Source organism: Mastigoproctus giganteus, chromosome 13 (genome assembly GCF_048544385.1).
Source record: "Mastigoproctus giganteus isolate SK-2022 chromosome 13, ASM4854438v1, whole genome shotgun sequence".
In the NCBI taxonomy this organism is placed as follows: Eukaryota; Metazoa; Arthropoda; class Arachnida; order Uropygi; family Thelyphonidae; genus Mastigoproctus; species Mastigoproctus giganteus.
Window position 1 is genome coordinate 120188544 of NC_143587.1, and position 16930 is coordinate 120205473.

At 37.0% G+C, this 16930-nt stretch overlaps 1 protein-coding gene across 3 annotated transcripts in view; it reads left to right on the forward strand.

The window, feature by feature from the left end:
- Positions 1-16930, forward strand: part of Hyccin (PI4KA lipid kinase complex subunit hyccin) — a 419644-nt gene that overhangs the window by 188984 nt on the left and 213730 nt on the right. For all 3 annotated transcript variants that reach the window (XM_090388084.1, XM_090388086.1, XM_090388085.1), the window contains exons 2-3: positions 41-131; positions 8514-8621. In XM_090388084.1, coding sequence (XP_090244210.1) covers positions 90-131; positions 8514-8621 — 150 coding nt within the window. In that variant the 5' untranslated portion in view covers positions 41-89. The remainder of the gene's footprint in view (positions 1-40; positions 132-8513; positions 8622-16930) is intronic.

Sequence of the window (16930 nt, forward strand, 5' to 3'; positions counted from 1 at the left end):
AATTGTCAATTTGTAACTAATATATTAATTCTGTTTGTAGATAGGGTTGTTTACAGCCTAGCCACAGAGGTGACGATGTGGCTAGTGGAATGGCGGAGGCCATCATCCGGGAGTGGCTGACTGACTATAAGGTACTTTTACATAACATTGCAAAAATGCTTGTGTTGCATTTAATTAGCATTTTATTTCTTTATCTGGATTGTTTTTGTATCAAACTATATAATTTTTGAAATTATTTCATATAGTAGCTTAATGTATAAATTGACTGTCTTCAAGAAGACACTAGTTGCAATCAATTATGATTTTTATCAAAGTTGCCTAATAATCATTCATTAGAGAAAGCTTTAATGTTTTTCACTTAAGTAATTCTTCTGTAGTGCCATTTCTTGTTTTGTTTCCAGAATATTGCTTTCTAGGATAATGATGGCAAAGAACAACAGTTTTTTTTTTTTATAAAAAATTTTGTACTAAGTGTGAGTTAAGGTCAAGTTCTTATTACTATTTACTGGGAGCAATCAGTAAATGGGTAATAAGCAGGTTGATTAAAAATATATATATAATAAGCTTGTTAATGAGGAAGACTAGAAGGATTGTTTGAAGAAAAAAATGAATGCACAGTTCAAAAAGCATGCAACATTCAAATCAAGTTCTTTGTAGTACTTTTTTTATACTAAAAAATAAATTGCAATTTTTCCAAAGCCCTCATTTCAAAAATGCCAACTACTGTTATTTCAGAATTAAATAAATTGATGAAATATTAGATTTATAAGCAGGTCTGGTCTTTTAAGTCATTATTCTGGTCTGTTATAGTTACATTTGTTTTATGGTATGCTTGTGATATACACTGCTCAACAAAATTAACAGAACAATGTTTTTCATGAATATTTTACTGTGAACAGCATTGTCGAAGGCGATTATTTGATATAATAGATATTCGGGCATGAAAATTCAGAGTAGCCAATAGAAATCGATCTACCACCTTACGGAGCTGCACATTATGCAAATTATTCATGCCTATAAAAACACTGGTTTTGACCACATCACTTCATTCCTGTTTTTTGGCTTTCTCAGTGGAATAGCCACATCTCCAGTACTCAGGAAGGCAAGTCATCATCGTTTAGAAGAGTCTTTGAGATGATGGGCAGTTGGATGACTTGAAGCTGGGCAGTGGTAGCACATTGGCTTATTGTGTCATCTTGGCACTATGGAACATTTCAGGAGACCGCAACCATTACAAGAACAGCTCCCCAAGGTTACCCAAGGGCTATGTCAACCAGAACAGACTGCTATCTGTTCTAACAGTAAAATGGAACACTATGATTTACTGTCATCAACTGTTTCTTGAGGTGAAACTTTTCCAACCGGACTGTATTAAGAAGGCTCAATTCAAGTGGACCTACACAAACCAGTGGTTTTTTACTATAATTCCAAGCCGCTGCAGAGCTCGTCGAAACTAGTGCCTTGAACATGTGACTTGGAACCCTGACAAATGGGGTACAGTCCTGTTATCTGAATGAATCCCATTTTAGCCTATAAACAGATTCTAGATGTTATTTCATCTGGAGAAAACGAGGAATGCAGTACCATCCCTTGAATTTCAGATAAAGGGACACTTACTGTGGAGGTGTTCTCGTGTGGGGCGGAATAATGGTCAACGGCTGCATCCCTCTTCATGTTTTTGATAGCGGTACTGTAACTGCGAAGAGGTACTGAGAAAAGATCCTCCAACCCTGTGTGCAATATTTTAGAGGTGTGGTTGGCACAGATTTTCTTTACATCCGTGGTAGTGCCACTGCCCATAGAGCTCAAGTGGTGGAAGACTATCTTGAAACTGAAGATATCCAACTGCTGTGGCCAACATATCACAAGACAAATCCAATCAAAAATGTGTGGATACCCTTGGTTGTCACATTGCATGCCAACAGCCAGCTCCTCTGTCACTTGGTGAGCTAAGGCATTCACTGGTGGACAAATGTGATTTATTGCCACAGAATCTTATCGACACCCATATATCAAGAATGGTTAACTGCCACTGTCTGACCTGTTTAGCCATTGGAGGGAGATCATGTGCCATACTGATGTAATGTGACCTTTTTGGTAATTCTTATACAAACCCCTATAAATGTCCCTTATACCTGTCTGAAGTGTCTCACCATCTTCTCATTTCATCATTTTATGGTACATCACCATACCAAATTTTGTTCAGCTTCATCCCAAGCTGCACAAGTTGCACCATGTTTTCTATGTGTTCTGTTAATTTTGTTGAGCAGTGTAGTTCTCAAATATTGTTTTGTTGTCAGTCAGTGGCATATGACTTGTTTTAAAATTTAAGGTCTTATTTTAATATTACAGTGGGTACTGGAAACCACCTGTAATGTTCCTTGCATGAGGAAATTATGCATTTTTTGTTGGTTAAAGGTTGACTGAAACTTCTTACACTTCTTTAAATATAGACCCACCAAGTTGTTTCTGAAGTGATATTTTACAGTTTTCTCAGAGTAATTGTGTGACACATCAGTCTTTCCTTTTATAAGAAAAAAAATAAAACATTGTTAATTTGAATTTTTCTTCTAAATTTTGTGAATTTCTGCACATTTTTGTTTACAAATTGGCCAATAGGTATGTGCTGTGGTAGTTTACATTGCCAAATAGAAATGAATAATAGCATTGTTCTTTGTTATGTGCAATAAATTCATAGAACTTGCATAGTACAATGCTAATTAACAATGCCTTTCAGTAAAATGCTGAAGAAATAGGATGAAATTAATTTCAGAAGACATACAACAGATTTTCAAAGTATTGAAAATCTGAAAAAAATAATACTGTATATTAATACCTTTGCCTATAGTACCATATGTAGATACAATTTTTCAATTTCAAGTGGTAAGAAACATGATGTAAATTGCAGCATGAACTGCATAGCAAGAAATGCAGAAATAGATATTTAAACTCATGATGATGTCTTATGTGACATTTTTTTGCATTGTTTGTATCTTCAAATATCTTACTGTGAGTTGTGCTCGTTTTGTAGGTGCATTGTTCAGAAATATGTTTCCAAGTAATGCAATAGGGAGGGAAAAATGCAGTTGTCAAAGAACAAAATCAACAGAAATTGTTACTGAAGTTGCAGGGATAGAGAAAGAGGTAGTGATAGCTCTGAAAAATGGAGAATCTTCCCTTGCTACACACAGCAGTAATGAAAGTGATTCTAAGTTTTATATTACATTGTGGAAAGCTTTTGTAATATTAAAAAAAAAAAAAAAAAATATATGTACAACTACACTGGTTGAAATAGTTGGCAACCTTTGATGGTGACAATTCTGTTAAAAGAAGAGTCTAGAAGTCATTAAAAAAGAAATATGAACACTTTTTAGAATTACCAAATTGAAAAGTATGATAAGTAATTTGCTAATAAGTTGCACTGACTCATTTTCAAACGCAGTTCGTAATCCAAAAGATTTGCAAGAAGAAAAAATTAATGAACTCAAAAAAACTTCTGAATTATTAACTTCAGATAAAATCAATCCTAAACAGGCCAAGCAACTTTAACTCTAGGCACCTATCCTCATGTATGGAGAAAGTCTGTTCAAGTTTCTCTCTTCTGGCTTGAATGAAGCAATTTGCTTGTTTATTTTAAATTTTATGCCAACATTTTAAAAATGGAATGTAGCTCTTCAATCCAGTGCACCTCACATTCGCACCTCCATAGGCAGGAGCAGCAGTGCATAGTGCACACTTCTTGATTAGACCGGGGTTCGAGCCTGTGACCACCAAATACAGTGGATGCGGACAGTTCAGGGAATGACCACCGCATATCACCGGAGCAATATGGCCTTAGTTGCTAATGCTCCTAAAAACCAAATAACAACAACAGCACCTCACATCCATGTTCTGAGATCATTAACTGTAGATATGTTGAAGAATGTTATATAAAAATTTATTTTACTAACAGTTTTTAAATCTTCCACTGCTGTTTTGGGAAATGATTACCATAGCAGACTAAACCAGGAGGATGATTCTGACTTGATTATAGGCATTTATACTTCCAAAGTTGTAGAGAGGCTGAAAAAAAGAGAAGATTCTGTTCTTTTGCTCAGTGAAAAAGTACTTTATGGCTGTATGTGACTACGTAGTGCACAAGTTTCCACTGAAAAATGTTCTTATAAATGCTGAGATAGAACATTTGATTAATTGGCAGTGCATCATTTTCAAATTTAAAGTTTTTGTGGACAAGTTTTAAATACTTCTTAATATCATTAAAGGTAAAGAAACAGATGAAGTAGTAGGTGTTTAGCAGCATCAGTTCTATCAGTTTTGATGTGAGGACCTATGAAATGCTATTATGAAAGAAGAAGAAAATATTGATGAACAGGAGTCCTCGATCAAGGAATTGAAAGTTCACAAGGGAGTTTGAAAGTAGCTTATAGGTATCTATGAGCTTCTACCTAAGTAGATCATAGGTATCTAAAGTTTTGAATCGCATTGAGTGGCGTAAATAAATAATTTTAACCTTATAAGAAATTTGCAAATGTAACAGTATAGCAAAATACCTAGCGTATATAACATAATGTAAACTTGATAACATAATAGATATAACATAAACTTGAAGTGTAATTACACATTGTTCCTGCATAACTAGTGAGTAAGTAGTGGTGTTTTTTTTTTTAACAGTAGTTGCATTTAATTATATTAGTTTAGTACAGTGTTTCTCAACATTTTCATTGTTGTAGCACACTACAATCTCATATTTTATATATATATATATATATATCCATCTGCCAACCCACACTGGACCAGCATAGCAGATTATGGTCCATTTTCCTCAGCATGAATTGTTGAGGTTTCCATCCTGCAGCGAGTTGACAATGGCTGCAGTTTTTTTAGTTTTTTATTATAAATAATATATATATATTCACAAACTGGAAGTTATTTCTGTTGGATGTATTTAATAATACACTTATTAAATATACCCAATTATAGATATTACCAAGAAAGATTTCAGTTCTGCAAATTGCAGGGTCTGTAGTCAAGGCACCTGTGAAGGGATCTGATTGAGGTGTTTAAGGTTTTGAATGGATTGAGCAAGCTCAATGCTGACTGGGTTCTTCCTCTTGTTCAGACTATGCACATAGGATCAGATTCAAATTGAGGACAGATGGTTGCAGAATAGATGTGTGGAAATTTGCCTCCATTTGAATGCTCGAAAAAATTTGAAGTGGATGGCTTAAATAAATTCAAGCAAGAACTAGGAAATCTATTGGAGCAATAGGTGAAATTCAGTGGTTTTTTTTTTTTTTTTTTATGTTTAAGTTTGCTTTCATGCATCATTGCCACTACTATTATCAATACTATAAATTATCCTAAGTCATGCTTGGTATTACAACAATTCCCAATAACAATGCTAAGTGTGACAGAATGTTCAACCAGATTAGATTCTTTACAGCCAAGTCTAGGTAGCAGAGCCATTGTTATGAACAAAGCTTTGACTCAGCATTTCTGAAGAGGACAAAGCCCACAACTGTATCTATTTTCTTGAAGAAATCATAAACAGACAATTAGATAAATGTATGAAAGACAATCCACATATTGCAAAATGTTCAAGGTAGTGTTTACCAGTATAGTATGTTTAAAAGTATACTGTATTGGTACACAATTCTATGGCTGTATTTTAATATGAAATATGTATGTTATCAGTGGAATTTAATTTTTAGTCCATTATGGACTTTACAAAAAAGCACTCTTTTTCTAAATAGTCTCCTGTTTTCCTCGTACTTACAAATGCTTGATTTCCTTTTTGAAAGTCAAAAGTTGGCAGCTATGATGTGGCCATGCTGCTTCATTTCCAACACTGTAAGCGAGAAGTGAAGGACAAACCATACTGGAAAAAAAAAAAAAAAAAAAAAGTTATGGTTACATATGTCACTCTAATTGGTATTATTTTAATTATTTATTTTTCTTTTAAATAGTATTGGTTCCAAGGTTATATTTCCCTGCAGACAGTGAAATAATTTTGAAGTTATTTGCAATTTTTGTCTTGGATGCTTTGATTCCTCCAGTGAGAAAGGTTGGACTTGGTGCATCATGGCCTTAATTGCCTTTGTGCCATAAAAACTGAAATAAAATCAAATGCAATGAGAAAGGCCAACATTTTCCATTAAGTCTTGGGCTTGTGTTCACATGAGGGGCAATGCTGTTATGCATGGGTTGACCTAAATTTCCTAAAAAAAAAAAAACATAAATAGCAATTAACAATACCATTTTTACAAATTGCTATTGTCAAAAACTTGACTCCATTGTAACAATGTTTCAAGACTTAGTGGTCTATAATTGGGTGATAGGTGGCTTCTGTTAGCAAGATTATGTAAACGTGTTAGTAATGTATCAAGTCTAAGTGAGCAGCCAAACAGTGTATAGAAGAATGCTCCAGTTTAAACTTAATAATGGTTATGCGTGCACATTTCACACCTAATACTGGCAGCATTTGTTTTGCACAGCAAAGTAGCAAAAATTGCTGAGTTCTCTTTCATTACAGATATTGAAATAATTTTAAAATTGTAAACGTTTCTGCATTCCTTCATTTGGAGATGCTTTGGTTCCTCCAGTGACAGGAAGCAACTTGTGAATGTGAAGGCTTTCGTTTATGTTCACATTAGGGACAAAACTTATCCTCAAGTTAACCCAAATTACTAATATTATTTTCAGAAATAGGAAATGGACCAAAACACCCCATGGCAGAAATTGAATGTAGAAATTCATACAATTTTAAAAATTTCCTTTCACTGTACTTTGTATGCCCATTTTAAAGAAATGGTATACTTCTTCAGAACAGTATCACATGTTAGTACCATGTGATACTTTTCTGAAGTATTACCATATAATATAAAGCAGGTGGACAGATACATAGAAGCTGTATGAGACTTTGAATGTGACATGGTAGTCAATGCCAGATGCCCTGGTATTTAGAATCATGGGATCTCCAGCCCTGCTAGGATTTGCATGTATTGCTATGGCTTGGGTATACTGAAATTGGTCTAATAAGAAAATAACATCCAGCCAATGATGTGGCCTGAAACAGCTTCTTTGTTCAAGAGGCCAGCGGAGGTTGACATGAGTGTGTTTAGGTAATAGAACTGTACAATACAACAGTGGTAACCAAAGAGGCATTTCAAAACATGCAACTCGTACCACGTCACAAATGGGGTATCACAGCTGATGACTGAAGTGGGGTTCCACTACTGTAAATAGATTCTTCCAACAGGATAATGCACCGTGTGACATGGCCAGAATTGTACTGAAGTGACCTACCCATTCTCCAGATCACAAATCAGCTGAACTGTCAAATGAGGTAGAATTGTGTATGGCTGTGGGTCTCTTTAGAGTAGAGATCCATAGCCATACAATTTGCAGCAATTTTGGAAAGCAGTCAAGTCACCATGGACCAGCATCCTTGTGGCATTCTTCCAACAAAAAGGGACTATTAGGTAGGTCAGTCTAATCATGTCACTGCTAATTGTTTTTGAAAAAGACATTTCTGTTTACATTTTATTTTTATTGGTGTCATTTATTGCCCTTCTCTGTACCAATTATATTTGCTACCAGTCCCAATCCATGAGTCGGGCTGGTAGCAGATATTTTTCAGTGACAGTGGAACATTATATTTAAAAGTATGGGGACCATTGGTCCATGATACTGATCCAAAATCTCATTTGTTGGGATTGGGACCAAGCTCAATCTGTAAAAAGTATATTTTCTGGAAAAACAAAAATTTATGATTATTTACTTTAAGAATTTTTGAAACATATGTTACTAAGCATGATATGTTTGATAATATGTGAATAATGATGAGAAATGAAATATGCTTGTGTTTATCTTCTGCTATTCCCCTTTATTGTGTAATTGCAAAACAATATACACAAAAACTAAGTGAAGTGTATAACTAACAAATGTGCAAAAAAAAAAAAAAAATCTTTTGGTAGAAAAAGCCTCAATTTTCATGATAAAAAAAAAAATAAATAAATTAATTAATTAATGTTATTTAGTACCAAATTTAAGCTGGGGGTATCTTATTAGTGAACTTTTGTTAATTTCTATGAAGACCGCATGACAACCGTAGCCAAGTTACAGAGTTAGTACAGAGTTAATCACAAGCATGTTTAGATCCATGTGTATCACAAAATTATATTTTTTGTGATATCCTGTGAACTGCAAGAATATTATCTGATCCTATGTGGTTCTGGACTATAAACAAAATATTTATACTTGGAAGCTAACGTGGCTTTAGCCTGCTATGACAAGTACCATCTCCAAAAAAAAAAAAAAAACATCAATAACATCGTAGAATGTCAATCTCCATATTATTGAAGATAACTCTAGAAAATTGGGATTATGCAGTAATTTGTTTTAATAATAACAATTTGAATTTATTCCCACATTTAAGTCCTAAAGCCAGTTTTTATATTTTGTTAGTAATAAGATCATTATCAAATTGTAATATAACCCTGAAATTTTTATAGGCTCTAAGTTCTTCTGAGATCCATAGCTTCGCTAGTACCATTCAGCATAATGATGAGCTGATCCAGGCTATATTCACTGTCCTGGAAGAAAAGAAATATCACCAGGAGGTATATCTTGAAATTTTACAAGAATCATATAAATTTTATTGCTGTATGTGAATAATTGTATATTTTATAGGTTGTTCTATTACTTCACCATGAGTACAATAATTGTCATCTAGCAGAACATAATTAGGTTTATCCTGATTATTTTAATAATTGTCTTTTAAATTGTAACATTAACTGTATGCAGATTAAACTCTGCCAATATGTCCATTCTTAGTGCCGGATTAACTGTTGCACACGTTGTGAACTCCTGTTTAGGATAACTAATGCTGACATAATAGGGCTAACAGAAATGTGGTGCCACCCAGAAATTGAGGATGATGAGATCCACAATAATATATATAATGTATTTAGGAAAGATAGGGAAGGTAGAAGTGATCTACAGATCAGAAGACTGAAGTGTATAATGAGATCAGTACACCCAGACAAAATGGGCAAGTAAAGGTCAGTGTCTTATTATGGGCAGACTTCAATCTGCCCCATATTGATGGAATAAGTGGGAGAGAACTCGCCATGGAGAAATTTATTTTTTAAAAAAAATTAAATGATTATTATTTGTACCAGCATGTTAGAGAAAATACTAGGGGTGAGAATATTCTTTATCTCATCATTATTCAAAAATCAGTTATGAGGGCATCTTTGCAGAAATTACAGGTTAACAGTGGCTGCAGGCAGAGGCAAAAGTGATTCTTGCACTGCTTCTATTAGAATGAGCAGCAGCATGGAAAGCAAGGCAATGGAGATTTCCAGGAGTCATAGTAGAACAAATAAATACATGGGCTGTGTTAGTGTAACTAAGAGTAGAAATAGGTGCATGTACACCAGTGCTAGTCAAGACATCAAAGGCAGATGTTGTTGGGATATCAGAGACTTGGTGTCACACAGATGTAAGCAGTGCAGAATTGGAATTTGGAGAGTACAATGTGTACAGGAAGGGAGGAGGGGTTATGCTGTTAGTTAAGAAACACAATCTAAGGAAGTGATAAATGAACCACTAGGTGGCAGTGAACACAGTGTGTTGAAGTGGGATTTACTCAAGGGGGTAACTACCATCAGAGGTAAAGGGAAGGGTTTTTGTTTTTGTAAAGGTGACTATGATGGTCTGAGACAGTATTTAAATTCTATACAGTGGGACCAACTGATGATGTTACCAACAGCAAACTCAAAATGGGAAGCATTCAAGGAACTAATCTTGGAGGCTACCAGGCTTTACATACCAACTAAGAAATATTGTTCAAGGTTTAGGCCTAAATGGTTCTCAGATGAACTAATGAGACATGTGGCAGAGAAGAAAAATGCATGGGATACATACAAATTAATGGGTGACATGGAAGCCTATGATAGATATAAGTTGGTCTGTAACCAAGTCACAAAGGAGATTAAGCAGGCAAAGGCAGACTACGAAAAATCCTTGGCAAAGGATGCAAAGAAAAACAGAAAAGAGTTCTTCACCTATTTAAACTCAAGAAGGAAAGGGATGAATCAGATTGGTCCACTGGATATCATCAATATCCAGTGGACCAATGGGAAGCATTCATCCTGCTGTATCATCCTGCTCAGGTGGCTAAGGTGGCTGACAATCTAAACGAGTATTTTGCATCTACATTCACGCATGAGGAGTTATTCAGGAAGGAGAATGATGTAGGTAAAGTAAACATTGGCAGTGAGCTGGATGATTTTGTAATAACTGAGAGGAAAGTGGAGGAGAGATTGTTGAGGATAAACATAAAAAAGGCACCTGGAGTGGATGGGATCTATCCAGTTATATTAAAGGAGGCAGCAAAGGAAGTAAGCAAACCCCTAGCCATAATTATGAGAGCTTCTTTGGACTCAGGGGAGGTACCCATAGACTGGAGATGTGCAAATGTAACCCCAATTCACAAAGGAGGATCAAAGGCTGACACAAGTAATTATAGACCTGTTAGTTTAACTTCTATTCCAGGGAAATTAATGGAGGCACTGGTTAAAGAAGCACTGCAGGATCACCTAGACAAGAATTTAGTTATAGCTCAGACGCAGCATGGTTTTGTTAAGGGCAGGTCTTGCCTGACCAATTTGATTGGATACTATGATGTAGTCACAAAAGAACTAGATGCAGGGAATAACTTTGATATTATATATTTGGATCTTAGAAAGGCTTTTGATACTGTTGCGCATGGAAGACTGCTGCAGAAATTGGAGCAGTGTGGCATTGGAGGCAAATTGCTGCTATGGATAAGAGGATGGTTGAGTTGCAGAAGACAGAGTGGTAATCAATGGACACTGCTCAACGTGGACTAATGTTATTAGTGGAGTTCCTCAAGGTTCAGTGTTGCGTCCTTTGTTGTTTTCGGTGTTTATGAATGATATTGATGATGGGATATCAAGTTTAATGTCCAAGTTTGCAGATGATACAAAGGTTGGCAGGGTTGTTAAGGACACCACTGACACTATGCTGCTGTAACAGGATCTGGAAAGGTTGAACAGATGGGCTGAGAGGTGGCAAATGAAGTTTAACATTGACAAATGTAAAGTACTACATGTGGGAAACAGTAACCCCAGAGCAACGTATCAACTCTGCAGTACTACACTGACAGTGGTGGAGAATGAAAAGGACCGGGGGGTAATTGTGCAGGCAGATATGAAGTTCTCTGAGCAGTGCAGACGAGCTGCAAGAGTAGCTCATGGTGTCTTGTTAATGATATACAGGAATTTTTCTAGCAGGGATAAGGAGGTGATTATTCCCTTGTATAAGGCAATGGTTAGGCCACATCTTGAGTACTGTATACAGGTCTGGAGGCCTCATTTCAAGAAGGATGTAGAGCTGCTGGAACGGGTACAGAGAAGGGCAACAAGATTAGTGAATGGAACAAAGGGTTGCTCTTACGAAGAAAGGCTTAAGTTTTGAATTACAGAGTCTGGAGACTAGGCACCGGCGAGGTGATCTGATAGAGGTGTGTGTATAAGGCTTTGAATATTTTGAGCATGCTCAATGCCAATGGGATTCTTCATCTTGCTCAGAATAATCAGCTCAGAGGGCATAAATTCAAATTGAGGAAGGACGAATGTCGGATAGATATGCGGAAATTTGCCTTTGGCCAGCGGGTGGTTGGTTGGTGGAACCGACTTCCATCACTTGTTGTTGAAGTTGATAGCCTAAACAAATTTAAGGCTCAACTGGACAGGTATTTCGAGCGAACGGAGGGGTGAAATGGGAGTGGTGTGTTTTTTTTTTTTTTTTTGGCTGATGCTGAATAAGCTTGCTTTCTTGCATCATATGCCTCTACTAATGCTAAGTGCATCCAATTGATGTTGGCGGACAATGCAATGTTTAGTCTGTTTGGTGTGACACAAGCACTGGGAAAGGAAAAATGAGAGTACAGTAAACCCCCGTTATTCGTGGGGGTTACGTTCCTGAGAAATGTCGCAAATAACGAAAACGCGAATACTGAGTTATGGCTCCCATAGTAATAAAGGGGTTCCGTTCCGAAGTATGAAATATATAAGAAAAACTAGTCTAAAATTTTGTCTATGTATGTATTATATATACCTTCATAATATGATTATGTACATAGACAGTACATAGTGAAATGCAAGCATATGGCTTCTAAATGAAAATAAGAAACAATTTAATATTAAATGTAATATTTATTAGAAATTTCAAACCAGCGCCTTTGCTAGCAAAAAAACTTATCCTGGCAGTGCTATCACCAGTTTTGCTAAAGTGTTGATAAAGGAGTTTTGCCTTTTCATGGATGATGAGTGAACTTAATGGAATTTTATTTTGAGTTCGGTCTTCTCTCCACAGATTTAAAGCCTTTTCCATTTTTTTAACATCACGAGTTACAGAGCAAATTTTTGAAGCAATTAGCGCGTTATCACGGACACTACGGCGGATTTTTTCTTCCGATTTCTTGATTGATCGTTGACTCATTGATTTTATAATGTTTTGCCACTGAGGAGACACTTTCACCATTAGAAATTTTATCTAATAACTCAATTTTATTCGCTAATGTCATCACCTTCTTTGATCTTTTCACATTTCCCTTGTTATTCGTAGCCATAATTTTGTATGGGTTAGAAAGAACTTTCCACAATAAAGTCACTTTCTTCCATTAACACGCTCGAAAAAGTCTGTTTTACACTGCAAAACGGTATATTTATCATTTTTGTAAGCATGTCAATTTATAAATTGATAAGTTTATTCAATTTATAAGCATATAAATTAAAAGTAAATGACGAAACCTTCCGTGACAAGTGCATAACACATACTGAACAAGGATTAGCGAGAAACATCCACGCTCGCGATTTTGTCACCCCTCTCCCCCGCACCCACTGAGCGCTGTTTTGACGGGGAAAGATAATTCTAGCCACGCCCATGTTTTTTTTTGTCAGAAAATATTCACGGCGCTTTAAAATTCACATTTTTTAAATTTCATTTTATATTAAATCGGCGACCGCAAATAGCGGGGGTTTGCTGTAGTTGTGTTTTGTTTGTTATTTGGTTTTTAGGAGCATTAGCAACTAAGGCCATATTGCTCTGGGGATGTGTTGTGGTCATTTCCTGACCTTTCCGCATCCTCTGTATTTGGTGGTCACGGGCTCGAACCCTGGTCTAATCAAGAAGCGCATGCTACACACTCCTGCCCACCTGGTGTGTTATAGACTTAATTGTGCACAGAAATAGTGGGCCAGTAAATTAGAATATATTATGATGGGGGATTTTAATTTCCCAGAGATTGACTGGAATTTGTGGGTTGGTCACACACACTAGCAAGGCTTTTGTGGATTTATTAGCATTAGCATTAGTAGAGGCATATGATGCAAGAAAGCAAGCTTATTCAGCATCAGCCAAAAAAAAAAAAAAAAAAAAAAAACAACCACTACTCCCATTTCACCCCTCAATTCGTTCGAAATACCTGTCCAGCTGAGCCTTAAATTTGTTTAGGCTATCAACTTCAACAACAAGCGATGGAAGTCCATTCCACAAACCAACTGCCCACTGGCTAAAGGCGAATTTCCGCACATCTATCCGACATCCGTCCTTCCTCAATTTGAATTTATGCCCTCTCAGGTGATTATTCTGAGCAAGAGGAAGAATCCCATCGGCATTGAGCATGCTCAAGCCATTCAAAGCCTTGTACACCTCTATCAGATCACCTCGGCGATGCCTGGTCTCCAGGCTCTGTAATTTGCAAAACTTAAGCCTTTCTTCGTAAGAGCAACCCTTTGTTCCATTCACTAATCTTGTTGCCCTTCTCTGTACTCGTTCCAGCAGCTCTACATCCTTCTTGAAATGAGGCCTCCAGACCTGTATACAGTACTCAAGGTGTGGCCTGACCAATGCCTTATACAAGGGAATAATCACATCCCTGTCCCTGCTAGAAAAATTCCTGTATATCATTGACAAGACACCATGAGCTACTCTTGCAGCTCGTCTGCACTGCTCAGAGAACTTCATATCTGCCTGCACAATTACCCCCAGGTCCTTTTCATTCTCTACCACTGTCAGCGTAGTACCATAGAGTTGATACGTTGATCTGGGGTTACTGTTTCCCATATGTAGTACTTTACATTTGTCAATGTTAAACTTCATTTGCCACCTCTCAGCCCATCTGCTCAACCTTTCCAGATCCTGTTGCAGCAGCATAGTATCAGTAGTGTCCTTAACAACCCTGCCAACCTTTGTATCGTCTGCAAACTTGGACATTAAGCCTGATACACCATCATCAATATCATTTATAAATACAGAAAACAACAATGGACCCAACACTGAACCCTGAGGAACTCCACTAATAACATTAGTCCACGTTGAGCAGTGTCCATTGATTACCACTCTCTGTCTTCTGCCACTCAACCATCCCTTTATCCATAGCAGCAATTTGCCTCGAATGCCACACTTCTCCAATTTGTGCAGCAGTCTTCCATGCGCAACAGTATCAAAAGCCTTTCTAAGATCCAAATATATAATATCAAAGTTATTCCCTGCATCCAGTTCTTTTGTGACTACATCATAGTATCCAATCAAATTGGTCAGACAAGACCTGCCCTTAACAAACCCATGCTGTGTCTGAGCTATAACTGAATTCTTGTCCAGATGATCCTGCAGTGCTTCTTTAACCAGTGCCTCCATTAATTTTCCTGGAACTGAAGTTAAACTAACAGGTCTATAATTACTTGTGTCAGCCTTTGATCCTCCTTTGTGAATTGGGGTTACATTTGCACATCTCCAGTCCATGGGTACCTCCCATGAGTCCAAAGAAGCTCTCATAATTATGGCTAGGGGTTTGCTTACTTCCTTTGCTGCCTCCTTTAATATAACTGGATAGATCCCATCCACCCCGGGTGCCTTTTTTATGTTTATCCTCAACAATTTCTCCTCCACTTTCCTCTCAGTTATTAGAAAATCATCTAGCTCACTGCCAATGTTTACTTCACCTACGACATTCCCCTTCCTGAATAACTCCTCATGTGTGAATGTAGATGCAAAATACTCGTTTAGATTGTTAGCCACCTGAGCTGGATCCTCAACTGTTGAACCATCAACATCCAGTGGACCAATCTGATTCATCCCTTTCCTTCTTGAGTTTAAATAGGTAAAGAACTCTTTTCTGTTTTTCTTTGCATCCTTTGCCAAGGATTTCTCATAATCTGCCTTTGCCTGCTAATCTCCTTTGTGACTTGGTTACAGACCAACTTATATCTATCATAGGCTTCCACGTCACCCATTAATTTTGTATGTATCCCATGCATTTTTCTTCTCTGCCATATGTCTCATTAGTTCATCTGACAACCATTTAGGCCTGAACCTTGAACAATATTTCTTGGTTGGTATGTAAAGCCTGGTAGCTTCCAAGATTAGTTCCTTGAATGCTTCCCATTTTGAATTTGCTGTTGGTAACATCATCAGTTGGTCCCACTGTATAGAATTTAAATACTGTCTCAGACCATCATAGTCGCCTTTACGAAAGCAAAAACCCTTCCCTTTACCTCTGATGGTAGTTACCCTCCTTGAGTAAATCCCACTTCAGCACACTGTGATCACTGCCACCCAGTGGTTCATTTATCTGCAGATTCCTAATGCATGAAGAATCACTACTGATAATCAGATCAAGAGTATTACTCCCTCTAGTTGCCTCCCGAACATGCTGGTGTAGAAAACAATCATCCAATAAATCCACAAAAGCCTTGCTAGTGTGTGAGTGACCAACCCACAAATTCCAGTCAATATCTGGGAAATTAAAATCCCCCATTATAAGACTCTCTGATTTACTGGCCCATTCTATTTCCCTGTACAGTATCTTATTATACTCATCAGAGTCATTAGGCCTATAGCACACTCCTACTCTCAATTTTGATTTACCTATCCTTATGTCACACCAAACTGACTCAACACTGCACTGTCCAGCGATGTCAACCTGGCTTCACTTCCTTGGATTTTATGTGTTTTTTAACTAATAGCATAACCCCTCCTCCCTTCCTATCACTGTCTATCCTTTCTGTAGACGTTGTACTCCCCAAATTCCAGTTCTGCATTCCTTATATCTGTGTGACACCACGTCTCTGATATCCCAACAATATCTGCCTTTGATGTTTTGAGTAATACCTCAAATTCATCAAATTTATTTACTAAACTCCTAGCATTAGTGTACACGCAAGTATACATGCACCTGTTTCTATTCTTAGCTACCCTAACACAACCCATGTGTTTACTTGTACCGCAATGACTTCCAGCAGTCTCTGAAATATCCTGCATCTTGTATCTTGTATCCTGCATCTTATTGGATGATTGTTTTCTAGAGCAGCATGTTCGAGAGGCAACCAGAGGGAGTAATATTCTTGATCTGATTATCATCGGTGATTATTCATGAATTAAGAATTTGCAGTTAAAGGAACCACTGGGGTGACAGTGATCACAATCATCATCAGCCCTTATCAATCCACTACAGGATGAAGACCTCTCCAGCAACTTTCCAGTTCCTTTTATTTTGTGCAATGGCCATCCATTTACTACCCACAAACTCATGAATTTCATCTGTCCATCTTCACTGTTGTCTTCCAGGTTTTCTTCTAGCTCCTTGGGTACCATTCTGTTATTGTCTTAGTCCATCTATCATCATGTCTTCGGACTGTGTGTCCTGCCCAAGACCATTTTACTTCTTTTAATTTTTATAAGAATGTCCTTTACTTAAGTTTGCTGCCTGATCCATGTGTTTCTCTTATCTAACAGTCTGATTCCCAATATAATTTGTTTCATTCTTTGCTGTGTCGTTCTCAGCTTCTCTTCCATTCTTTTGGTGAGTGCCCAGGTTACACTTCCGTAAGTCGTGGTG